The 26,608-nt window shown below is 43.7% G+C and overlaps 1 protein-coding gene across 1 annotated transcript in view; it reads left to right on the forward strand.

Annotated features, from left to right (window-relative positions):
* Positions 1-26,608, forward strand: part of GALNT12 (polypeptide N-acetylgalactosaminyltransferase 12) — a 396,917-nt gene that overhangs the window by 132,532 nt on the left and 237,777 nt on the right. The window contains 1 exon segment of the mRNA XM_029589963.1: positions 3,935-3,940. Coding sequence (XP_029445823.1) covers positions 3,935-3,940 — 6 coding nt within the window.

The raw sequence follows: 26,608 nt of genomic DNA on the forward strand, positions 1-26,608 counted from the left end.
TGTGTGTTCAAGGGGTTATTGGTAAAGTTACTCCAGTCCCTAGACTAGTGTTACATTTTGAGTGCAATGTTTTCCTGTTGGCTGAGTTCTGGACTGTTAAGTATTAATCAAGATTTTGTTAGTTTGTCCACAGTTGACTTTTGCAGAAACTACTGGCGGGCTGATATCCGTGGTATATATACGGTGATGTAAGCTTTGCTCTGACTCCATCTGCAGGTAGAAGTGCATAACCCACTGGTTCTGGATTCAATTGTCTGTCCTAAAGAAAAGGAAATTATCAGGTATGTAATAATTTCTCTTATTATCAGATAGCATGCATATATATTTTTACTCATCAATAAGAAATTTCCCCCTCCTCCCCCCTCCACGAACAACCTCCCTCCCCATGCGCTAGTTTCGCTCTAATAGTGCATACTGCTATTGTTCCTAGTTATGTTATGTTATATTATCCAAGTTGTTCACTCCCTTTGTTCATTGTAAGACATATGTTGGCATTGTTTTCTACTTGTTATAATGTAAACCGGAGTGATAAGTAATTCTGTTACCTGAACTTCGGTATAAAAAAAAGTTATAAATAAATATATGTGAGAGACCAGGCTACTGATCTGAATAAAAGAGGAATAATCCAGCCTACTTTCAGCAGAAATTGCATCTTTTGAGTACACTCTGTATCTAATTCACTTATCTTTTTTTTAATTTTCTCTTTATTAACTTTTTCAAAATTTACATCAAGAAAACTTTCTCGACATGCATATATGTATACAACGTATTCTTCATAGTTATAAATACTCAGGCAATATCAAATCTCAAGTATACAATATTAAGTCCACAATACAGACTCCAAGAATAACTATCAATCCCAATTATTAATTATTTTCATGTATTAAGGAGGAAAACTTAAAACTAAACTAGCATCGGCAGGTGCTACTATTATAACTATGAGGTGGTATATTCTCAGACATATTGAGGCTTCGGTAACTGAATATCAGAAACTCATTCAGAGCCCTCTACGTATTTATCACTCAGGAACTGAGTTAGCTGTGAGGGTGTAAAAAACAAAAAGGATTTATCTTTAAATTTGACAAAACATTTACAAGGGAATTTAAGTAAGAATGATGCCCCTGTCCGTAAGACCTGCGGTCTCAGCAATAAAAATTGCCTTCTTTTTTTCTGTGTAGTCTTAGAAACATCTGGGTATACTCTAACTTGCATTCCCATAAATTTTTCAAGTCGATATTTAAAAAAAAGCCTCAACACCCATTCTTTATCCATTTCTAATACAAAGGTAACTATCAATGTTGCAGGTTCCGCCGAGGTTTCCAAAAAATCTGTTAAGTTAAACCCAGTTTTTGTTTCTTTTTCCCCTCCTGTCGCTCCCAACAATTCTTTGTCATCTCGAGAAGTTAGTCTATTTGAATCTCCTCTTCTTATTTCTTTAGCTGGTATATAAAATGCCCGCACAAGTGGTGGAATTTGCTCTTATCTCACTTTCAATATCTCTTGAAGGTACTTATTAAAGATGAGATATCTTTGGCACCATGTGTGGGACTTTCGGAAAGTTCACCAAACGCAAATTTTTATTTTTTAAAGTGTTTTCCAAATTTTCCATTTTACCAAGTAATGCCAAGTTATCTTTTACCATTAACTCATGCTTTGTTTTAATAGATTCCAATAACGGTAATTTCTCAGCATCATGTTGATGTAATACTTTAACAGTATTTTCCAGTATTTTAATACGAACTTCATGATTTTGCATATTTGTTACAAGAGGCTCAGTTCGTGTGATAACTAAGTCTTTCCATTACTTCCCACAGTGATTCCAACGTTATCTGGGCAGGTTTTTGTAATGAAAAAGTAGGAATAGGCAAACTTAGCTTCCCGGCATACTCAGTCCCGTTGAACCTCTGTCTGGGCTGCCTAAGGCCGCGTCCAGCCCTTCGGGACCATCTTCAATGCTGTCCTCTCCCGAATTGAGACTCCCTGGCCGGTTGCACTTTGCAGCTACTTCGGCCTGCGTTTCTTCCGGGTCTCCATCCGGGTTTCGCAGTGACGCAGGATTCCTCGGCGCCTCCCTCATCATCGGGGATAGAGTGGTTTCTGAGTCCGGCAGGGAACTTGCTTCCTCCAATTCAGTTCCCGGTTCCTGCAACTCACCTCCCGATGTCGAAGCAACTCTTAGAACGTGGGCATCCATTGGGCCAGTTTTCGGCGTCTCAGGGATATCCCCAGGGATGGCTTTCTCCCTGGCTCGCCGTTTCCTGGCCGAATGGGGCATATTGACGAGGTAAATGCTTAGGAAAAATTCCAAGGTAAGCGTCCCACGCTCACGATGCTAGCACTCCAGTGCCATCTTGGAGTCTGCGCCCTAATTCACTTATCTAATAGAAAATGCTATAAAACATCTTAACAAATCATCTTGTTTCTAAGCTTAAGAAAATTAATGTGCATATACCTACCATCTACCTAGCATCACACTTGGCACGCGTGGTATCATGCCATACTGGGGTCACTTTGGATCTCGTGTTCAGACTGTTCCAGCAATCTAAATAAAGCTGTTCTAAGCAGTCTCTATACTATGGGCAGCCAGGATAGACGCTTCTGCCCACGCCCACCCTTTTACAACCAAAAAATACACAACACTGATTTGGGAGTCACAACACTGATTTGGGAGCTGCGGCCTGCAGCTTTATTAAACACCCTGGAGCCCGAGCCATATACGTATAATCTTAATCCCCCATATGTACCCATCCGCCACAGTCAGCAAGATGGGCAACCCAGGCTATCCCTGCCTGCCACTTGTGCAAACCCAGGCTATCCCAGCCTGTATGAAGCACCAAATTATACATGTCCCACACGACTCCCGCCTCCATCAAGCAAGGAGCCGAATGAATCGACCCCTGCCACAGTCCAGCAAGGAGCCGTACCAGCTACTACTGCGCCCAGTTGTTTGGCTAGGGACCACTGACCTGCCCCCCGTCAGGTCAGCCAGCAGTTACCAAAGCACAATCCCCCCCCCCCCCCCAATCGGCTCAGGCTACCCTCCACAGGTGCAGGTAAGGATTACCGGCGACCCCCAAAGATATGGCCCGGACTACCCGGAGAATGCATTCCACCGCCTCCTGCAGCGAATTCAAGAACAAGTCCAAACCTATAAAAGAAAGATGTACACATCCCCCCAGAAAAAACCTTTATCCCAGGACAAGCAGGATGCTAGTCCTCACATATGGGTGACATCGGTAATGGAGCCCTATGTACGGAAAAACTTCTTTAAAAGTTTCTATGAAACTTTTGAATGGCACCGGAGTGCCTACTGAGCATGCCCAGCATGCCATGATATTCCCTGCCACAGGGGTCTCCCTTCAGTCTTCTTTTTTCCGCGAAGCCGTTAGCATCGCGGGTTAATAGGAGTCTTGAGGTGATTTTCACCTTGTAAAAAATTCGGAAAAATTTGATTCGCCGCAGGGGTTTTTCCATTTTATTACCGGCGGTAACTTTTTTCTGTTATCGATTCCCGGCTGGGAGCGATAATTTTGGGGGTTTTCGCAGTCGACGGCCGTTCGGCGCCATGGCCTCCGGCTTCAAAAAGTCCCCAAACTGCACAAGAACTATGTCTATTACCGACCCGCATTTTGAATGTGTTCTTTGCTTAGGCAAAGACCACAACATTCAAACGTGCAAGTCTTGTGCTGAAATGACCAGTAAAGGTCGTCGTCTTAGGGCTGAGAAAATGGAGCAGCTTTTTTCCATACAACTGCTTCCACGGGCGTCGACTTCAACGCAGTCTTCTCCATCGACATCAGTTCGTCAGCTTATGATGAAGAAAAAACATCCGGAGGCGGGAGACACCTCAGCTTCATCCTAGTCGTTATCATCGAAAGCATCGACTTCGGGAAGCGACAAACAAAAGGAGAAGCATCGCCATCGACGGCGACAGGATACGGTGGCCGAAGAGACTTCCACAGGTACGGCCTCTCCGGCAAAGAAAACCCGGACGGAGACAGAGGCTCCAAGGCCTACTGCAGGGCGATCCCCACCGATATCGGTGCCGGGTTCCGAACCTCCTCAGGGCTCTGAGGGGGTATCGGCATCGCCTCCACTGCCTCCCTCCACAGCTGCTCTGTTTTCACCAGCTGTGAGAGTGGAACTTGACTCCCTCATACGTCAAGCGGTGCAACAAGCTCTACTTGAGGCGATTCCACCATCGATGCCGATGCCATCACCATTGATGCCCATTCCGACACCGTCGATTCCGAGGTCACCGACGATGGCAGCGGAACCGGAGACGATTCCTACCCCGGTACAGTCACCGATGCCGCATACGCCTCTACCGATCCCTTCCTCGGTGCTAGCGACGCCAGCGCCGGTTCCTACTGGGGATGTCACCATGCTACATCCGGTCTTTAACAAACTGGACTCACTCTTGGATATCCTTACCAAGCAATTACCACAGGATCCAGTTCCAGGGCCATCTGGAGTACCAAGGCAATTACCACTGGACCCAGTTCCAGGCCCATCAGGAGTACCAAGGCCTTCTAGGCCTCGTTCACCTGTGCCACCACATCCTAGTGACCCAGTTTCTTACCACATACCACATCATGAGCCTGGGGACTCTACCTCTGAGTATTCTTCGGATGAAGAATTATTCTCAGAGCCCTCTCCACCGGATGACCATAGAAAATCTCCACCTGAGGACCTCTCATTTACTAATTTCGTTAAGGAAATGGCGGACACCATCCCTTTTCCTATCCAAACAGAGGTGGATGAGAGGCAAAAGACTTTGGAAGTCCTACAATTTGTGGACCCTCCCAAAGAAATGTTGGCAATCCCGGTTCACGAAGTCTTCCAGGAATTACAGCACAGGATTTGGGAGCACCTAAGTTCTGTACCAGCGGTGAACAAGAGGGCTGAAGCCACTTACCTTGTACAGCCTACTCCAGGATTCCAGAGATCTCAACTGCCTCACCAATCAGTGGTGGTTGAATCTGCCCAAAAGAAAGCAAAAAGACAAAAGTCCCATGCTTCCCTACCGCCTGGGAAAGAAAGTAGATTCCTGGACAACTTAGGAAGAAAGATTTTTCAGGGTTCCATGCTGGTCTCAAAAATTTCTTCTTACCAGCTCTACATGAACCAGTACCAAAGGAACCTGTGGAAACAGGTTCAGGAACTCTCTCTTTCTCTTCCAGAGCAGTTTCAAGAGTCATTCCAAAATATTATACACAAGGGCCTTGACACGGGCAAGCATGAAGTTTGAGCAACTTATGATTGCTTTGAGACAGCAGCAAGATTGTCAGCATCGGGTATAGCTGCGAGAAGGTGGGCTTGGCTGAAGGCCTCTGATCTTCGCCCAGAGGTTCAGGAGCATTTGTCGGATCTACCATGTCTGGGGGATAACCTCTTTGGGGACAAGATTAAGGAAGCTGTGGCAACCTTAAGGGACCACACCGAGACCTTAAAACAATTATCCTCTCAACCTCAAGAAACTCAAGTTTCTTCCAGAAAGTATCCCAGGCGTGACACTCGCCGACCGTACTACCGTCCACGTCGATACTACCCCCCAGCAGGTAGGCCAAGGGCTAACCGCCCAACACAACGCCAACAGCCTAGGCAAAGGGCAGCAAGACCTCAGCCACCTCCACAAACAACAACTACTTCTGGTTTCTGAAAAGCCCCAGAGAGCAGCAGCCACATCAACCCGTTTCCGGAAACACCAGTAGGAGGTCGCATACAGTACTTCCACAACAATTGGACCTCCATCACCACCGACCAGTGGGTGTTATCCATCATGACTCACGGTTACAGGCTGGATTTCTTAACTATCCCAATGGAAAATCCACCACTTCACTCGTACACAATAAATCAACATTCCATAATTCTTCAAACAGAATTATCCACCCTTCTGAGAGCCAGGGCCATAGAACCAGTCCCTGGGCCTCAAAAGGGCAGAGGATTCTACTCCAGATATTTCCTCATTCCAAAGAAAACAGGAGGCCTTCGACCCATTCTAGACCTCAGAAATCTCAACAAATTCCTAAGAAAAGAAAAATTCAGAATGGTATCCCTAGGCACCATTCTGCCTCTTCTTCAAAGGGGAGATTGGCTCTGCTCTCTGGATCTTCAAGATGCATACGCTCACATTCCCATCTTTCCTCCTCATCGCCAATACCTGCGCTTTCGGGTACTGGATCAGCATTTTCAATACAGAGTGCTGCCATTCGGCCTTGCATCAGCACCACGAGTATTCACAAAGTGCATGGCTGCAGCAGTGGCACACCTCCACAAGCAAAAGGTGCATGTGTTCCCTTACCTGGACGATTGGCTCATCAAGAGTCAATCAAAAGAAGGAGCTCTCACTTCTCTCAAGCTCACCATTCAAGTGCTTCACTCCTTGGGATTTCTCATCAACTACCAGAAATCCCATCTGTCACCAACTCATCTGATACAATTCATAGGTGCAGAACTGAACACTTCAATAGCAACAGCTTTTCTTCCAAGAGACCGTGCTCAAACACTTGTCCTGTTGACTCACAATCTTCGCAAACAATTCCAGGTAACAGCTCACCAGTGCCTCATTCTTCTAGGGCACATGGCTTCCACAGTTCATGTCACTCCCATGGCCAGATTGACCATGAGACTACTACAATGGACGCTCAAAGCACAGTGGATACAAGCCACTCAACCAATGTCCACTCCCATTCATATCACACCAGAACTAAGATCTGCACTCCTCTGGTGGACATCAATGGACAACCTGCTCAAAGGCCTACCTTTCCAGCAGCCAGTTCCACAAGTGACTTTGACTACAGATGCATCCACCTTAGGGTGGGGAGCACACATTGGTCATCTAAAGACACAGGTCAAGTGGACACAGCTCGAAGCCTCTTTTCAAATAAACTTCCTGGAGCTTCGAGCTATACGCTATGCGCTACATGCGTTCAAGGACTGCCTATCGCACAAGACTGTTCTGATCCAAACGGACAACACAGTAGCCATGTGGTACATAAACAAACAGGGCGGTACAGGTTCCTACCTCCTTTGTCAAGAAGCAGCACAGATTTGGGACTGGGCCCTGACACACTCAATTCTTCTACGGGCCACCTACCTAGCAGGCATCCACAACACAGTAGCGGATCGCCTCAGTCGTCAGTTCCAACCGCACGAATGGTCCTTGGACCCAGCAATAGCATCCAAGATTTTCCAACGCTGGGGTCAACCGAAGATAGATCTCTTTGCATCTCAACTCAACTACAAAGTGAACAATTACTGCTCTCTCCTCTGGCAGCAGAACAGCCTACCAAAGGACGCGTTTGCTCGCCATTGGAATTCAGGCCTGTTATACGCGTATCCACCGATACCACTCATAACCAAAACATTAGTGAAACTACAACAGGACAAAGGGACCATGATACTTATAGCCCCATATTGGCCTCGACAAGTATGGTTCCCCACACTGCTAGATCTCTCAGTCAGGGATCCAATTCGCCTGGGAGTAGCTCCCAATCTCATAACTCAGGAACAGGGTCAGTTGCGCTATCCCAACCTTCAATCCCTGTCCCTGACAGCATGGATGTTGAAAGCTTGATCTTACAGCCACTCAACCTTCCAACCGCTATATCTCAAGTGCTGATAGCTTCCCGTAAACCTTCCACTAGAAAGAATTATTCCTACAAATGGAAACGGTTTACTTTGTGGTGCACTCAGAAAGATTTAGATCATAAGAACATAAGAACATAAGAAAATGCCATACTGGGTCAGACCAAGGGTCCATCAAGCCCAGCATCCTGTTTCCAACAGTGGCCAATCCAGGCCATAAGAACCTGGCAAGTACCCAAAAACTAAGTCTATTCCATGTAACCATTGCTAATGGCAGTGGCTATTCTCTAAGTGAACTTAATAGCAGGTAATGGACTTCTCCTCCAAGAACTTATCCAATCCTTTTTTAAACACAGCTATACTAACTGCATGAACCACATTCTCTGGCAACAAATTCCAGAGTTTAATTGTGCGTTGAGTAAAAAAGAACTTTCTCCGATTAGTTTTAAATGTGCCCCATGCTAACTTCATGGAGTGTCCCCTAGTCTTTCTACTATCCGAAAGAGTAAATAACCGATTCACATCTACCCGTTCTAGACCTCTCATGATTTTAAACACCTCTATCATATCCCCCCTCAGTCGTCTCTTCTCCAAGCTGAAAAGTCCTAACCTCTTTAGTCTTTCCTCATAGGGGAGTTGTTCCATTCCCCTTATCATTTTGGTAGCCCTTCTCTGTACCTTCTCCATCGCAATTATATCTTTTTTGAGATGCGGCGACCAGAACTGTACACAGTATTCAAGGTGCGGTCTCACCATGGAGCGATACAGAGGCATTATGACATTTTCCGTTTTATTCATCATTCCTTTTCTAATAATTCCCAACATTCTGTTTGCTTTTTTGACTGCCGCAGCACACTGAACCGACGATTTCAATGTGTTATCCACTATGACACCTAGATCTCTTTCTTGGGTTGTAGCACCTAATATGGAACCCAACATCGTGTAATTATAGCATGGGTTATTTTTCCCTATATGCATCACCTTGCACTTATCCACATTAAATTTCATCTGCCATTTGGATGCCCAATTTTCCAGTCTCACAAGGTCTTCCTGGAATTTATCACAATCTGCTTGTGATTTAACTACTCTGAACAATTTTGTGTCATCTGCAAATTTGATTATCTCACTCGTCGTATTTCTTTCCAGATCATTTATAAATATATTGAACAGTAAGGGTCCCAATACAGATCCCTGAGGCACTCCACTGTCCACTCCCTTCCACTGAGAAAATTGCCCATTTAATCCTACTCTCTGTTTCCTGTTTTTTAGCCAGTTTGCAATCCACGAAAGGACCTCGCCACCTTTCACTTGCCCCACTGCCTCGCTACTAGATTACCTTTACCACCTCTCAGACTCTGGTCTTAAGACATCATCTGTAAGGGTACACTTAAGTGCAATCTCAGCTTATCATAACAAGCTGGGAGATGCATCTATCTCCACACAGCCTCTCGTCAGTAAATTCATGAGAGGCCTAACTCACATTAAACCTCCAGTTCATTCCCCAAGCATACAATGGGATCTGAACGTAGTACTAACTAGACTTATGCGTTCTCCTTTTGAACCCATAAATACTTGTGACCTTAAATACCTTACTTGGAAAACGGTATTTCTCATAGCCATTACATCAGCCAGAAGGGTCAGTGAATTACAAGCACTAGTCACATACGAACCTTTTACAAAGTTCCTCCATGACAGGGTAGTCCTCAGGACACATCCTAAATTCCTTCCTAAGGTTGTCACGGAATTTCACTTGAACCAATCCATAGTTTTACCTACATTCTTTCCTAGGCCTCACTCTCACCAAGGAGAAAGAGCCTTACACACTTTGGACTGTAAGCGTGCATTGTCTTTCTATTTAAACCGCACTACAGCCCAAAGAAAATCCAGTCAGCTGTTTGTATCCTATGATCCAAACAAACCAGGTAAAGCAGTGGGTAAGCATACTCTGTCAAACTGGTTAGCAGATTGCATACAATTTTGTTATGAAAAAGCAGGCCTTACTCTTCAAGGGCGAGTAAAAGCACACTCAGTAAGAGCGATGTCAACTTCAGTAGCACACCTACGCTCTGTACCTATTCTGGACATTTGCAAAGCAGCAACATGGAGTTCTCTTCATACCTTTGCAGCTCACTACTGCTTAGACAAAGAAGGAAGACAAGATTCAGCCTATGGACAATCCGTCTTAAAGAACTTGTTTCCAGTGTAATCCCAACTCCTTCTACATCCAACCTGCTGTGATTTCGGCTGATTCATTTCAACAACAATACCTCACTGTTACTTCAGCACAAAATGACTCAGCCTCTAGCTTGCTAATCACCCATATGTGAGGACTAGCATCCTGCTTGTCCTGGGATAAAGCAAAATTGCTTACCTTGTAATAGGTGTTATCCCAGGACAGCAGGATGTAGTCCTCACGAAACCCACCCGCCACCCCGCGGAGTTGGGTCCGTTACGTTTTATTATTTTATTTTTGGCTAACGCTTATTGCTACAAAACAAGACTGAAGGGAGACCCCTGTGGCAGGGAATATCATGGCATGCTGGGCATGCTCAGTAGGCACTCCGGTGCCATTCAAAAGTTTCATAGAAACTTTTAAAGAAGTTTTTCCGTACATAGGGCTCCATTACCGATGTCACCCATATGTGAGGACTACATCCTGCTGTCCTGGGATAACACCTATTACAAGGTAAGCAATTTTGCTTTATCCAACTCCCAGGACCAATCATGACGTGGAACCCCCCTATCGAAGTCAACCAAGAACCGATCTGTTGATTGGCCTTGGTGCGACAACGATGCCAAATCTTCTGCTTGATCACTGCAGGACACAGAATAAAGTCAGACCAACAGAGAACTGTGTCTGGTAACAGAAAAGAAACCCACCTCAGGTCCCTCCGCACCATACCAACAAACCGCTGTTCCGACATCTTCCCCCAATCGTTCCCCCCAAGGTGAATGATCAAAATACCAGGACGACTGAGACAATCCAGCCCCCGGTGCAGGCACCACAACAATTCCCCCCCAAGACATCCCCCTCCGCCCCAACCAGCAAAAGGACACCCCACGCTCCCCAAAGTCCAGGTTCGTCTCGTAAGGACGGTCTTGAGCATTAAAAAGGCCCAGGCCACGTACGAGTGTCCCACAATCCATACGATCAACTCACGGGGGACCGCACCTGCAAGGAGAGAAATGTTAATATCCTGTGCAATTTACGGGGACCCTTTGCGCACATACCTGGTGAAAGCATCCGACTTCCACCTGCCAATACGCTGGATCACACCTCCCGAAATAGCCGCAGAGGTGGCAGCCCCAATGCGAAACGAATGAGTCCCGAATCTCACAGAATCTAACCCCAGCTCGGCCAAACAGGCCGCAATACTGCCTCAAACTGGTACTTCGGCCTTCTACACCAGGAAACCATCTCTCTCCAGGTGCTCCCTCAGGCCATGAAACTCGGTCACCCTGTGGTTACCCTGGCTACGTCAGCAGGAGTCAGATATCGATTGGAATTCCCTGGAACTGGCATGGTGGGAGTCGCACCTGCTTCACCACTTGTTTCACTTCTATTTCACCTCTCTCTAGACAGACACTAGCAGCCACTGCACTTGGATTCCTGCCTGCTCTGGAATCTAGTTCCATGTGGAACTGACCATTTTCAGTGGAGATTGCAATGGGAACCAGCAATTGGGAGGACAGTGTCCAGCCTAGGGTTGCCTCCCTCAGTCAAGCCTAGCTTTAGGAGTTTCCAGACTTCTCCGAGTATTAGGCTGTTATGTGCCCAGGGCCGGCGCAATATAAACATAGGTCCAACTGCCTTTGTTGAAGTTTTTCTTCTGGGGAAAGTTTGATTGTGCCCAACTGCATGGATCCTTCTGGAGTAAGGAGAAGAAGCAGGAAATAGAGAGTGCCAAATGTGAAGTCAATACCACCAGTTGCTGGGAGCCCTTAATTTTCAGAGCCCTTTGTTGAAGGCGACGATCAAAACGGCTAGCCAAGGATATCAAGACATCCAGTGAAGGAGGAACATAAGAAAATGCCATACTGGGTCAGACCAAGGGTCCATCAAGCCCAGCATCCTGTTTCCAACAGTGGCCAATCCAGGCCATAAGAACCTGGCAAGTACCAAAAAACTAAGTCTATTCCATGTTACCATTGCTAATGGCAGTGGCTATTCTCTAAGTGAACTTAATAGCAGGTAATGGACTTCTCCTCCAAGAACTTATCCAATCCTTTTTTAAACACAGCTATACTAACTGCACTAACCACATCCTCTGGCAACAAATTCCAGAGTTTAATTGTGCATTGAGTAAAAAAGAACTTTCTCCGATTAGTTTTAAATGTGCCCCATGCTAACTTCATGGAGTGCCCCCTAGTCTTTCTACTATCCAAAAGAGTAAATAACCGATTCGCATCTACCCGTTCTAGACCTCTCATGATTTTAAACATCTCTATCATATCCCCCCTCAGTCGTCTCTTCTCCAAGCTGAAAAGTCCTAACCTCTTTAGTCTTTCCTCATAGGGGAGCTGTTCCATTCCCCTTATCATTTTGGTAGCCCTTCTCCAACACAACTATATCTTTTTTGAGATGCGGCGACCAGAATTGTACACAGTATTCAAGGTGTGGTCTCACCATGGAGCGATACAGAGGCATTATGACGTTTTCTGTTTTGTTCACCATTCCCTTCCTAATAATTCCCAACATTCTGTTTGCTTTTTTGACTGCCGCAGCACACTGAACCGACGATTTCTATGACGCCTAGATCTCTTTCTTGGGTGGTAGCACCTAATATGGAACCTAATATTGTGTAACTACAGCAAGGGTTATTTTTCACTATATGCAACACCTTGCACTTATCCACATTAAATTTCATCTGCCATTTGGATGCCCAATTTTCCAGTCTCACAAGGTCTTCCTGCAATTTATCACAATCTGCTTGTGATTTAACTACTCTGAACAATTTTGTGTGATCTGCAAATTTGATTATCTCACTGGTCGCATTTCTTTCCAGATCATTTATAAATATATTGAAAAGTAAGGGTCCCAATACAGATCCCTGAGGCACTCCACTGTCCACTCCCGTCCACCGAGAAAATTGCCCATTTAATCCTACTCTCTGTTTCCTGTCTTTTAGGAACATCTCGCCCAGACAGTTAATATTTGATTCTGCTGAAAGACCTTGCCAGAAGATGGCAGTGAGATTGTCGGCCGTCATAGTTGGTGATTCGATTATTAGGAATGTAGATAGCTGGGTGGCTGGTGGGCATGAGGATCGCCTGGTAACATGCCTACCTGGTGCGAAGGTGGCGGACCTCACGCGTCACCTAGATAGGATTTTAGACAGTGCTGGGGAGGAGCCGGCTGTCGTGGTACACGTGGGCACCAACGACATAGGAAAATGTGGGAGGGAGGTTCTGGAAGCCAAATTCAGGCTCTTAGGTAGAAAGATTAAATCCAGAACCTCCAGGGTAGCATTCTCTGAAATGCTTCCTGTTCCACGCGCAGGTCACCAGAGGCAGGCAGAGCTCCGGAGTCTCAATGCGTGGATGAGACGATGGTGCAAGGAAGAGGGATTCAGTTTTGTTAGGAACTAGGGAACCTTTTGGGGAAGGGGGAGTCTCTTCCGAAGGGATGGGCTCCACCTTAACCAGGGTGGAACCAGACTGCTGGCGCTAACCTTTAAAAAGGAGATAGAGCAGCTTTTAAACTAGAACAAAGGGGAAAGCCGACAGTCGCTCAGTAGCGCATGGTTCGGAGAGAGGTATCTTTAAAGGATACTAATGATGCATTAGAATTAGGGCATCCCAACAGTGAGGTTCCAATAATTAGAAAAGTAGTCCAAGTGCCTGTAACTAAAAACTCACCTGACCTAAAAAGTTCTAACTTATCCCTTTCAATTAAAAAGCAGAATAAAAATACAAACAAAAAACAAACTTTGAAATGTTTGTATGCAAATGCCAGAAGTCTAAGAAGTAAGATGGGAGAATTAGAATGTATAGCAGTAAATGATGACATAGACTTAATTGGCATCTCAGAGACATTGTGGAAAGAGGATAACCAATGGGACAGTGCTATACCGGGGTACAAATTATATCGCAATGACAGAGAGGAGCAGTCGGGAGGAGGTGTGGCGCTTTATGTCCGGGATGGCATAGAGTTCAACAGGATAAACATCCTGCATGAGACTAAATACAAAATTGAATCTTTATGGGTAGAAATCCCTTGTGTGTCAGGGAAGACTACAGTGATAGGGGTATACTACCGTCCACATGGTCAAGATGGTGAGATGGACAGTGAAATGCTAAGAGAAATTAGGGAAGCTAACCAAATTGGTAGTGCAGTAATAATGGGAGACTTCAATTACCCCAATATAGACTGGGTAAATGTATCATCGGGTCACGCTAGAGAGATAACGTTCCTGGATGGAATAAATGATAGCTTTATGGAGCAATTGGTTCAGGAACCGACGAGAGAGGGAGCAATTTTAGATCTAATTCTCAGTGGAGCACAGGACTTGGTGAGAGAGGTAACGGTGGTGGGGCCGCTTGGCAATAGTGATCATAATATTTATTTATTTATTTATTTCAGATTTTTATATACCGGCATTCGAGACAGCAGTCACATCGTGCTGGTTCACATAAAACAGGGGTGCATAGTAAACATAACTATAACAATGGTGTTTAAAAGGCAGTTACATATAACAGGGTGATAAGAACTTGGCTGAGAAGGAAGAGAAAGGAAAGGTTATTGAAATTCACACAGGTAACGATAGAAGATAAGGATGACCATGGTGTATTTGGAGATTAGTTAACCGAGTTGGAGATTAGTTAACCATGTTGGAGATTAGTTAACCATGGTATAGTTGGAGATTAGGGGTGGCTTGGCGGTGTTCTATCAATTGGCATCCGGGAAAGCTTGTGTGAATATCCAGGTCTTTAGTCTTTTTTTGAAAGTTGAGATGCATGGTTCTGTTCTTAGATTTGAGGGGATGGAGTTCCATAACGGTGGAATGGCTGTAGAGAAAGCCCGGTCTCTTAGTGTGCAGTGTCTGGTGGATTTGGACGGTGGTACCTGTAGAGATCCCCTGTATGCATCTCTTGTCGGTCTTGACGAATTGTGTAGTCGGAGAGGGATCAGTAGGTCAATGGGAGCCAGTTGGTTGATGTTTTTGTAAGTGGTAAGAATGGCCTTGTATATTATTCTAAGTGTATAGGTAGCCAATGGAGGCTCTTTAGAATGGGGGTTATGTGGTCCCTTCTCCTGGTATTTGTCAGAATTCGTGCAGCTGCATTTTGCACCATCTGAAGCGGTTTGGTGTATGAAGCGGGAAGGCCAAGTAGGATGGTGTTACAATAGTCTAATTTTGAAAAAATGATTGCTTGTAGAATGGTTCTGAAATCTTGGGCATGGAAAAGTGGTCTAATTCTTTTCAGCACTTGTAGTTGGTAGAAACAGTCTTTGGTGGTTTTGTTAATAGTGGCTTTGAAATTCAGGCGATTATCAATTAAGACTCCTAGGTCTCTCACTTGTGTGATTGTTGGCGTGGCTTGTTGTGCAGAGGTGATGGTGCTGTTTTCTGAGGCGATGAGCAGGAGTTCAGTTTTGCCGGAATTTAATACCAGGTTTAGGCTGGTGAGGAGGAGTTTAATTTTTTGAAGGCATTTATCCCAGTAAGCCAGAGTTTTTGCGAAGGAATCCTTAATGGGTATCAGGACCTGGATATCGTCCGCGTAAAGGAAGTGTTTGAGGTTGAGGTCGGTGAGAAGTTGGCATAACGGTATAAGGTAAATGTTAAATAAAGTAGGAGACAGGGAGGACCCCTGTGGGACTCCTACTGACGACGGGTGTTGAGAGGATTCTTTGTTCTGAATCTTTAATATGATGAAATTTGATTTAATGACTGGAAAAGGAACAGTGTGCAAATCCAAGGCTCTCGTGCTAAACTTTCAAAAGGGAAACTTTGATAAAATGAGAAAAATTGTTAGAAAAAAACTGAAAGGAGCAGCTACAAAAGTAAAAATGTCCAAGAGGCGTGGTCATTGTTAAAAAATACCATTCTAGAAGCACAGTCCAGATGTATTCCACACATTAAGAAAGGTGGAAAGAAGGCAAAACGATTACCGGCATGGTTAAAAGGGGAGGTGAAAGAAGCTATTTTAGCCAAAAGATCTTCATTCAAAAATTGGAAGAAGGATCCAACAGAAGAAAATAGGATAAAGCATAAACATTGGCAAGTTAAAAGTAAGACATTGATAAGACAGGCTAAGAGAGAATTTGAAAAGAAGTTGGCTGTAGAGGCAAAAACTCACAGTAAAAACTTTTAAAAATATATCCGAAGCAGAAAGCCTGTGAGGGAGTCAGTTGGACCGTTAGATGATCGAGGGGGCACTTAGAGAAGATAAGGCCATCGCGGAAAGATTAAATGATTTCTTTGCTTCGGTGTTTACTGAAGAGGATATTGGGGAGGTACCCGTAATGGAGAAGGTTTTCATGGGTAATGATTCAGATGGACTGAATCAAATCACGGTGAACCTAGAAGATGTGGTAGGCCTGATTGACAAACTGAAGAGTAGTAAATCACCTGGACCGGATGGTATACACCCCAGAGTTCTGAAGGAACTAAAAAATGAAATTTCAGACCTATTAGTAAAATTTGTAACTTATCATTAAAATCATCCATTGTACCTGAAGACTGGAGGATAGCAAATGTAACCCCAATATTTAAAAAGGGCTCCAGGGGCGATCCGGGAAACTACAGACCGGTTAGCCTGACTTCAGTGCCAGGAAAAATAGTGGAAAGTGTTCTAAACATCAAAATCACAGAACATATAGAAAGACATGGTTTAATGGAACAAAGTCAGCATGGCTTTACCCAGGGCAAGTCTTGCCTCACAAATCTGCTTCACTTTTTGAAGGAGTTAATAACATGTGGATAAAGGTGAACCGGTAGATATAGTATACTTGGATTTTCAGAAGGCGTTTGACAAAGTTCCTCATGAGAGGCTTCTAGGAAAAGTAAAAAGTCATGGGATAGGTGGCGATGTCCTTTCGTGGATTGCAAACTGGCTAAAAGACAGGAAACAGAGAGTAGGATTGAATGGGCAATTTTCTCAGTGGAAGGGAGTGGACAGTGGAGTGCCTCAGGGATCTGTATTGGGACCCTTACTGTTCAATATATTTATAAATGATCTGGAAAGAAATACGACGAGTGAGATAATCAAATTTGCAGATGACACAAAATTGTTCAGAGTAGTTAAATCACAAGCAGATTGTGATAAATTGCAGGAAGACCTTGTGAGACTGGAAAATTGGGCATCCAAATGGCAGATGAAATTTAATGTGGATAAGTGCAAGGTGATGCATATAGGGAAAAATAACCCATGCTATAATTACACAATGTTGGGTTCCATATTAGGTGCTACAACCCAAGAAAGAGATCTAGGTGTCATAGTGGACAACACATTGAAATCGTCGGTGCAGTGTGCTGCGGCAGTCAAAAAAGCAAACAGAATGTTGGGAATTATTAGAAAAGGAATGATGAATAAAACGGAAAATGTCATAATGCCTCTGTATCGCTCCATGGTGAGACCGCACCTTGAATACTGTGTACAATTCTGGTCGCCGCATCTCAAAAAAGATATAATTGCGATGGAGAAGGTACGGAGAAGGGCTACCAAAATGATAAAGGGAATGGAACAACTGCCCTATGAGGAAAGACTAAAGAGGTTAGGACTTTTTAGCTTGGAGAAGAGACGACTGAGGGGGGATATGATAGAGGTGTTTAAAATCATGAGAGGTCTAGAACGGGTAGATGTGAATCGGTTATTTACTCTTTCGGATAGTAGAAAGACTAGGGGGCACTCCATGAAGTTAGCATGGGGCACATTTAAAACTAATCGGAGAAAGTTCTTTTTTACTCAACGCACAATTAAACTCTGGAATTTGTTGCCAGAGAATGTGGTTCGTGCAGTTAGTATAGCTGTGTTTAAAAAAGGATTGGATAAGTTCTTGGAGGAGAAGTCCATTACCTGCTATTAAGTTCACTTAGAGAATAGCCACTGCCATTAGCAATGGTTACATGGAATAGACTTAGTTTTTGGGTACTTGCCAGGTTCTTGTGGCCTGGATTGGCCACTGTTGGAAACAGGATGCTGGGCTTGATGGACCCTTGGTCTGACCCAGTATGGCATTTTCTTATGTTCTTATGTTCTTCCCCCAGTGCAATTTGGAGGTGTGTCCAAAACTCTATTGTATACTTCCCAAGGGATCAGGAATCCTGCCAAATCTGGAGGATGTCCTTTGCTAACGAAGAAGCTTGACCTGGGTTCTTTGACTATGAGCCTGAACTGCTGGAGGAAATCAGGAAGACTCTGGAGTTAGAGGGTCATCATGCCTCCATAAAGCAGCTCCCAGAACAATATGATGCCACGCAGCAGTGACAAGATGTACTGTAGGTCACCTTAGACTGGTTGGTAGGGAAGAGAGCGGACTTCAGCTCGAAATGCATGTGGCATTGGTGGTTGAAGCTGTGGCATTCTTTGGGATTACCCTGGTACCAAGATGGTATAGGGAGTTGAGGAACTGGTCTTGGGAGAGGCATCCAGCTAATAGGAGGCAGAACCAGTGCAGGGGTCAAGTCATCCATGCAGTGCATGATCTTCTCCGGGACTGCAATAACCTGGTTCAGAACCCCATGCTGTTCTTGGACATGGTAAGCCAGACCAGGTATAGCCTGGAGCAAGGTCAATCCAGTGGGAGCACTGAGAGGAGAGGATCACCTTGCTGGTGGTTGAAAGGAATCCGTAAGTTTTGCTTGTGAAATTTTCTCTTTTAAAAGTATTGGGGCGAAGATAACTATTGGGGAATATTATTTAGAGTGTTTGTGCTTTTAATAGTCAGTAAGGCAGAAAATAAACAGTAATTAGACTGTTTGTATTTCCCAACCCTCCCACCCCTAGCTCATCCTTTAATTTTTAGGCAGGTGCCACTTTCACACTATAAAAACAAAACAAAAAAAAAACCAGCCTTTTAACTTCACTTCACAAATTCCCCACACCTTATTGAAAGTTTGATCATTCCCCTATAGCCACTACCAGACATATAGTGAATTCACTAATACATTTAAAGGACGTTAATTAGACACATTCCTACTCCCATAGCAACCTAAAACTTAACTAGGAACTGAACAAATTTGAGATGAAGGCAGCAGTTCAACAGCAAGAGGGGGGCTTCCCAGTCTTTTGCATAGAGTGTCACATATATGATTTTTTACCCGCCGATGAGAAATTCTACATGTGCATGCGATGCAAAGAGCTCCTGTCTCTCAGAGAACAAATCCGATCTCTGGAGGCTAGAGTGGCAGACCTGGAGGAGCTGAGGCAGACAGAGGTATATAGATGAGACCTTCAGGAACATAATAGCCAAGTCCCAACTTCAGACTGGCAGCCCTGGTGCTGCCTTGGAGGAAGAAGGTCTCATGATCGGAGAGCATCAAACTGGAGCAACAGGAAAGGATCCTGTAGCAAGGACCTGCTCTCCAGGTAGTGCATTGTCTTTTCGCACCGAGGAAGTGTTTCCAAGGCCTACTGCCCAGGAGGGAAGGGTTAGGTCAGCCGTCATAGTTGGTGATTTGATTATTAGGAATGTAGACAGCCGGGTGGCTGGTGGAAGTGAGTAACATGCCTACCTGGTGTGAAGGTGGCGGACCTCGGACATCATTAGATAGGATTTTAGATCGTACTGGGGAGGAGCTGGCTGTCATGGTACATGTGGGCACCAATGACATAGGAAAATGTGGAGGGAGGTTCTGGAAGCCAAATGTAGGCTGTTAGGTAGAAAGCTTTAATCCAGAACCTCCAGGGTAGCATTCTCTGAAATGCCGTCTGTTCCACGTGCAGGTCCCCAGAGGCAGGCAGAGCTCCGGAGTCTCAATGCGTGGATGAGATGATGGTGAAGGAAGAGGGATAGGGAAAGGGATACTAGGAAAAGTAAAATGTCATGGGATAGGTGGCAATGTCCTTTCGTGGATTTCAAACTGGCTAAAAGACAGGAAACAGAGTAGGATTAAATGGACAATTTTCTCAGTGGAAGGGAGTGGGCAGTGGAGTGCCTCAGGGATCTTTATTGGGACCCTTACTTTTCAATATATTTATAAATGATCTAGAAAGAAATACAAGTGAGGGAGGGGAAAAGCAAGATGGCCGCCGCTCAAGATCACAAGACGCTGTCTCCTTGTATCTTTGAAATAACTTACCTATATCGAAGAAAATGCCACACTCTAAAAGAAAAGCTAAAATAATAGAAGCAGCTACCTCGTCTCTGGTATTCGATAACCAACAAACCTTCTTTGCCGCCGTCACAGAGACGAAGCCGGAGGAAGCAGCCACTACAACTGCTGAAGCAGAGCGGGCAGCGGCGTTGTTGGCTAATGAAATCACCCTGAGCCCTGGCGCACCGGCGACCCCCCCCCCCCCCCCTCCCCCCCGCCTCCTATCCCACCCAACACAGCGTCAGTAGAGGTGAGTCCTCAAAGATTTGGAAATATGACTGGACTTTCCTCTCAACATGGTTTGGATATATTGAAGGGAGGCTCACCTAGATGCAGTGAAGAGCGGGAAATGTAGGCCATCGAGGAGATAGTTAGGGGGAGCACCTCAGGAAGGGAAGCTTTGGCGAAAAAAACCTCAATTGAGCTACTGACTCCGATGGAGAAACAGACAGTCATTAACATGGATACTCTTGGTACGCTATAAAAGTTTAGAAACAGCTATTTTCAACTTGACTAAAATAACTGTCGAGTCAAATCAGAGATTTCTGAATATTGAAAAAGAAATGACTCTGCAAGCGAGTAAGATCCAACAAATGGATTTAAGAATTGAGAAAGTAGAAACAATACAGACTGAGATTTTAAGGGTTGAAGATTTGAATTTAGAGGTTAGAGAACCTGGAAAACCAGACAAAACTTTTAAATCTGAGTTCTTAACTTTCCATTTGTGAGAGAGATTTCCCCATATGAGATGTTTAAGACATACGTGATTAAAAAAATGAAGTTACCAAAGGAAGGTCTACCGGTCATCTCAAGAATTTATTATTTACCTATGAAAGAGAGAAAAAAGGAGGAAGATCAAGAATTGAATTGAATAAAGAATTAAATTTGACCCAAATATTGGAAATGTCTGATGATACGGAAGTTTCAAATAGAATGACTTTGTTTCTGTCATGCACATTAATTGCTGACAGAGAATTGATAATGAAGATTTCTCCGTAACCGTACAGAATTGTTTTACAGTAGAAAAGTATGGAAATATCCGGATATCTCAAGACCGACCCAAGAAAAGCGGAAAAAATTCTTATCCATGCGACCGGAAGTGATGGCCAGAGGAGCCAGCTTCAATCTTAGATACCCCAGTAGATGTATTATAAGGCATCAGAATTCTAAATATATATTTTTTGAACCTTTACAATTGCAAAGGTTTTTGGAGCCTTTATTCCCTGAGAGTCTTGAGGTGTGACTAGTGCAAATTATGTTATGTCATCTGCTAATTCATGCAGTGTGTTAGTTATTATGTTGGAAACTATTTGTAATTTAATAGACTGCTTAAATATTTCCTCTCATGGATTTCTTATTTATTTATTTATTTTTATATACCAGTGTTCGGTTTTACATATCACATCAGTTTACAGAGAACTGGATGGTGCAAGAAACCATTCCGTTCCTTTTGTCAGATACAAAGAACATCCATAACAGAAAAACGATTAAACAAAAATCAAAGGAGTAGATATTATATATGATAAGGGAACATCGATAACTGGTAAAAAAAAACAAAACAATGAACAGAGGTATGTATATTTCGTATCATGTCGGTATACAGAGAATTGGGTGGAGCAGATAAGCTCAGTGATTCCTATTTTCTGGTACAAAGGACATTTATAACAGTAGGAATTTGAGCAGACTATCATAGGAGTAGATATCACAAGTAAATAACTATTTTGATGGGCAGTTGGACAGGAATTCAAAGGGATGGAATATAGAGGTAGATGATAACTAAGGTGGTAGCGGTAAGATTTTTCCTTAGTGGGAGGGTGGGGGGGACCAGGTTTGGGATTCGGTCATGTTATTGCTGTGAAGGCTTTGTGAAAGAGCCAGGTTTTAAGATTTTTCTTGAAGGATTGGGTTGACGGATCTGTTTTTAGTTCTGCTGGGAGTTTATTCCACAGGGTGGGGCCGGCAAGTGATATTCTTAGAATGATACAGATATGAAAATGCTGTAAAAATGATGGCTGTGTTATTTTGGAATGTTCTTTAATATATCTGTAATTGGCAAAATATCTGTAAGATATAATGTTGAAAATGATAAATTAAAAATTAAAAAAAAAAAAGAAATATGAGTGAGGCAATGAAATTTGCAGATGATACAAAATTATTCAGAGTAGTTAAATCACAAGCAGATTGTGATAAATTGCAAGAAGACCTTGTGAGGCTGGAAAATTGGGCATCCAAATGGCAGATGAAATTTAATGTGAATAAGTGCAAGGTAATGCATATAGGGAAAAATAACCCATGCTATAGTTATACAATGTTAGGTTCCATATTAGGAGCTACCATCCAAGAAAGAGATCTAGTCGTCATAGTGGATAACACATTGAAATTGTTGGTTCAGTGTGCTGCGGCAGTCAAAAAAGCAAACAGAATGTTGGGAATTAGAAAGGGAATGGTGAATAAAACATAAAATGTTATAATGCCTCTGTATTGCTCCATGGTGAGACCGCATCTTGAATACTATGTACCATTCTGGTCGCCACATCTCAAAAAAGATATATTTGTGATGGAGAAGGTACAGAGAACGGCAACCAAAATGATAAAGGGGATGGAACAGCTCCCCTATGAGGAAAGACTAAAGAGGTTAGGACTTTTCAGCTTGGAGAAGACACCTGAGTGGGGATATGATAGAGGTGTTAAAAATCATGAGAGGTCTAGAATGGGTAAATGTGAATCAGTTATTTAGGTTCAAACGATTTTTTATTCTTTACCTTAAAATATCACAATACAATACAATACAATACAAAACAATGTCCGAAGGACAACAGGTTCCTGAGTCGTCCCCGGGTAAACAAGATGTAAGAAACAGCACGTGAATACAATAACATGCAACAACTGTCCCCTCCCCCCCCCCCCCCCACTCCTCAAGGAGACTAATTAACATATGTCCAGCGAGACGTTACCACGTCAGATCAATGTGAAAAGAAAGAAAATCCATAGGAAGTCACACAAACTTGTTTATCACTCATTAATTATCAAACTTCGTACTCGCTGTGGAAGAGTCTGTAGATATAAGTCCCAAACAGCCATAAATTTCTTCTTCTGGCCAGGAGAAAATCTCGCGGAGGATGCTTCCATCTGCATCATGTGGTGTAAACCATTACGCCAGGCCCAATAAGAGGGGCTAGTAGATTCTCTCCAAGAGGTAAGTATAATCTTTTTCGCCACTAGGCATGCTTTCTGAATAAATAGTCGGGATCCCAAAACTCTCACCTGCAGGGGCGAAATGCAGCCAAACAATAGCCAATAATAAGAGTGGGGGATATGTATATCTACTACGAGTCCTAGATAATGTGCCACCTTTTGCCAAAATGATTGTATCTTTGGACAGGCCCAAAATGCATGAGACAAGGACCCCCAGTGAAATCCACATCGTGGGCAGTTTGGCGTAGATGCTATTTTGGCATTAAATGCATCTTGAGCCGATAGATATCCGCGACGAAGAAATTTATACTGCATTTCGCGGTAGTACATATTGACTGAGAGTTGTGAGATACGCCGAAAAGCTGCATTAATGATGGCCGGAGTTAGCAGAAACACTCCCTCCCAGTTCCACCACTCCACCAAAATAACACTTGTATCCAGGAATGTCAATTGTTTAAGCAACCTATAATGTAAGGAGATGGAGGTGGGACTTGTTTCAATGCTAGATTCGTTACCGTCTTCTGAAAGGTCGACACTTGCCAAGAGTCATGCGGCAGGGAAGCAATATAATGATGAAGTTGTAAATACGGGAACACCTCTTTATCAGAGATACCATAAGCTGCCTGTACCTCCTTAAATTGCATTAATTGGCCATCTGTATTAAACACATGACCCAAATGTGTAATGCCCAGCTTACCCCAACTTTGAAAATACCTAGTTTGCGAACCCGGAGTGAATTCCGGGTTCCCTTGAATCGGCAAAAGAAAAACGCAAATGCGATCCTGCTTAGATAACTGCCTAAATTTAAACCATGTTTGGCGCAAAGGCTTGAAAAGAACATTGTGTACTAGAAATGAATTTAACTTAAGAGCTTTGGCTTGTAAAACATACGTAAGGGCGTAAGGATTCGCCAACACTTTGTCCACAACCAAATATAGAAAATTTGAGGACTCCAATATCCAGTCTCTAATTAATCTAAGATTACAGGCTAGATTATAAAGCGCAAGATCCGGTATTCCCATTCCACCCCTCCCCCATGGCGTACGCATCCATCCCAGTGGGATCCTAACCTTCCCGCTACACCAGAAAATACGCTGCTGGCATTTATCAAGTTGTAACCGTTCCTCCTGGCACAAAAGGAGGGGCAGAGTTTGAAAGAGGTATAGCCACAGAGGTAATATCATCATTTTAAACAACTGAACCCTGCCTCCCAACGAGAGAGGGAGGGCAGTCCATGTCTGCAAACGATCCCGAGTCTTTTGTAATAGAGGAAACACATTTAAAGCATATAACCTCGTCAAGTCCCGAGAAATAACCAGACCTAAGAACGTAAACGAGTCTCCTGCCCACTGTAAAGGAAAATCCTCACCCCACTCCTGTTGTAACACTACCGGACAAGCTATGGCCTTTGATTTCCCCAGATTAAGACGTAAACCTGAAAACGACCCAAACGCCCTGATCAGCGGTAAAATACATCGTAAAGAAGAAACTGGATCAGTAAGGAAGATCAAGATATCATCCGTAAACGCCACGTATTTAAATACAGTGGAACAAAACCTAACACCCTGTATTTCCTTAGTTAGTTTTATCGCTAAAAGCAAAGGCTCCAAGTGTAGGATAAATAATAGCGGGGATAGCGGACAACCTTGTCGTGTACCTCGAGAAATAGAGAAAGCTTCAGAATGTGAACCATTGGCTAGTATAATCGCTTCCGGATTGGAATAAAGAAGGCGAATCACACTTAAGAACAGGCCTTCAAATACCATCCTCTGAAGTATGTGGAACAAATACAACCATTCAACCCTGTCAAAGGCCTTCTCGGCATCAAAACTAATTCCCAGAAAAGGGACCTCCAACTGCTGAGACATGGTCATAGCTGCTAAAACTTTCTGAATAGCAGTTAGAGCATAACTTTTCCTGATAAACCCCACTTGATCCACTCTAACCAAATGGGGGAGCACCTCCGTCAGCTGGTCTGCCATTAATTTAGCTAAAAGCTTGTGATCAAAATTTAAAAGAGAAATGGGCCGATACGAATCTAATAATAGAGGATCTTTCCCTGGTTTCGGAATGAGAGTAATATGGGCACGGTTTGAATGTTCGGGAAATGAGCCTGATGCTAGCATTGAAGAGAAGGCCTGCAACAACAGAGTTGTTACTTGGTCTACCAAACATTGGTAAAACTCCGCACCGTAACCATCGGGACCCGGGGCTTTAAACCGTTTAGCGCCACGAATGGCCAAACGAACCTCTTCCACCGAGAGCGGCTTGTTCAAATAATCTCTTTGCTCCACTGTGAGCTGTGGTAATTGAAACTTAGAACAAAATTGCTCGCAGGCTTCAAGGTTCCAGCCTTCAGCAGTGTAAAGGGAGCTGTAGTATTCACGAAAGCATTGAAGTATGTCCTTACGATCCGTCAATATTCGGCCAGAAGAGGAACGCACAGTAGAAATATAACGTGAACCCCGGGCTGATTTCACCAGATTAGCCAAAAGTTTGCCAGATTTGTTACTGTTGTTGAAATAACTTACATTGATAATAGAGGACACTTTTACGAGTTCGCTGATGTAATAGCGCATTTACCTCCCCTTGTATAGTCTGGTAATAAGTTCTAGCCTCTTTAGTGTTATTTCGCGCTAGTTGTACTCATGCCTGTGTAAGTTGGGAAGTTAATCGCAACAGCCTCTGATTCATTGCTTTTTTTCTGTGTGACATAAATGATAGAATATCACCCCGAAGCACAGCTTTCGCGGTATACCAATAGAGTGTCGGGTTGGACATGTGCTGTCTATTAGAAACCTCATAGTTTGCCCAACACCTATAGAGAGATTGCTTGAACTTCTCATCTGTGGCCAAGTAGTAAGGAAATTTCCACAAAAAGGAATTAGATAAGCCCGAATTAAAATCTACCTCTAATCTTACTGGGGCGTGATCTGAGATCACTGTGTCCGCAATCTCGACTGCCCTAATCTGAGCGAAACCCTGGATACTGGTTAAAAAGTAGTCAAGCCAAGACAAGGTTCCGTGCGCTCTTGAAACATGGGTAAAGTCTTTTTCACCTGGGTGGAGAACTCTCCATACCTCCATCAACTGTAATGTCTTTTCTAAGAAATTCGGGCCTTGTCCATATCCCGAAGACAAAGGGGCAGGAGGAGACTTATCTAAAGCAGGATCACAAATCACGTTAAAATCCCCGCCTACAATCATAAAGTCCCCCAAATAGGGGAGCAGATGTCGGTGTATCTCTTTATAGAAACTAGGAGAATATGTATTAGGGGCATATACATTACAAAGGACTACTTTAGTGTGGAAGAGTTCAGCAATCAAAATGAGATACTTCCCCATCGGGTCTTTTATTTCCTTGACTAGAGTAAAGGGCAGATTACGCTGAAGTAGAATTGCCACGCCAGCCGATTTTGTAGTTCCAGATGCATAATGTATGATACTCCCCCCAAGGCGTCCCAATTTTAAATGTTCCATATCAGTCAAATGTGTTTCTTGCAGGAATGCTATATGAGCCTTCCGCCGTTTCAACAGGGACAGGATTTTTGATCTTTTAA

This window comes from Rhinatrema bivittatum, chromosome 2, assembly GCF_901001135.1.
Source record: "Rhinatrema bivittatum chromosome 2, aRhiBiv1.1, whole genome shotgun sequence".
NCBI classification, from domain to species: domain Eukaryota; kingdom Metazoa; phylum Chordata; class Amphibia; order Gymnophiona; family Rhinatrematidae; genus Rhinatrema; species Rhinatrema bivittatum.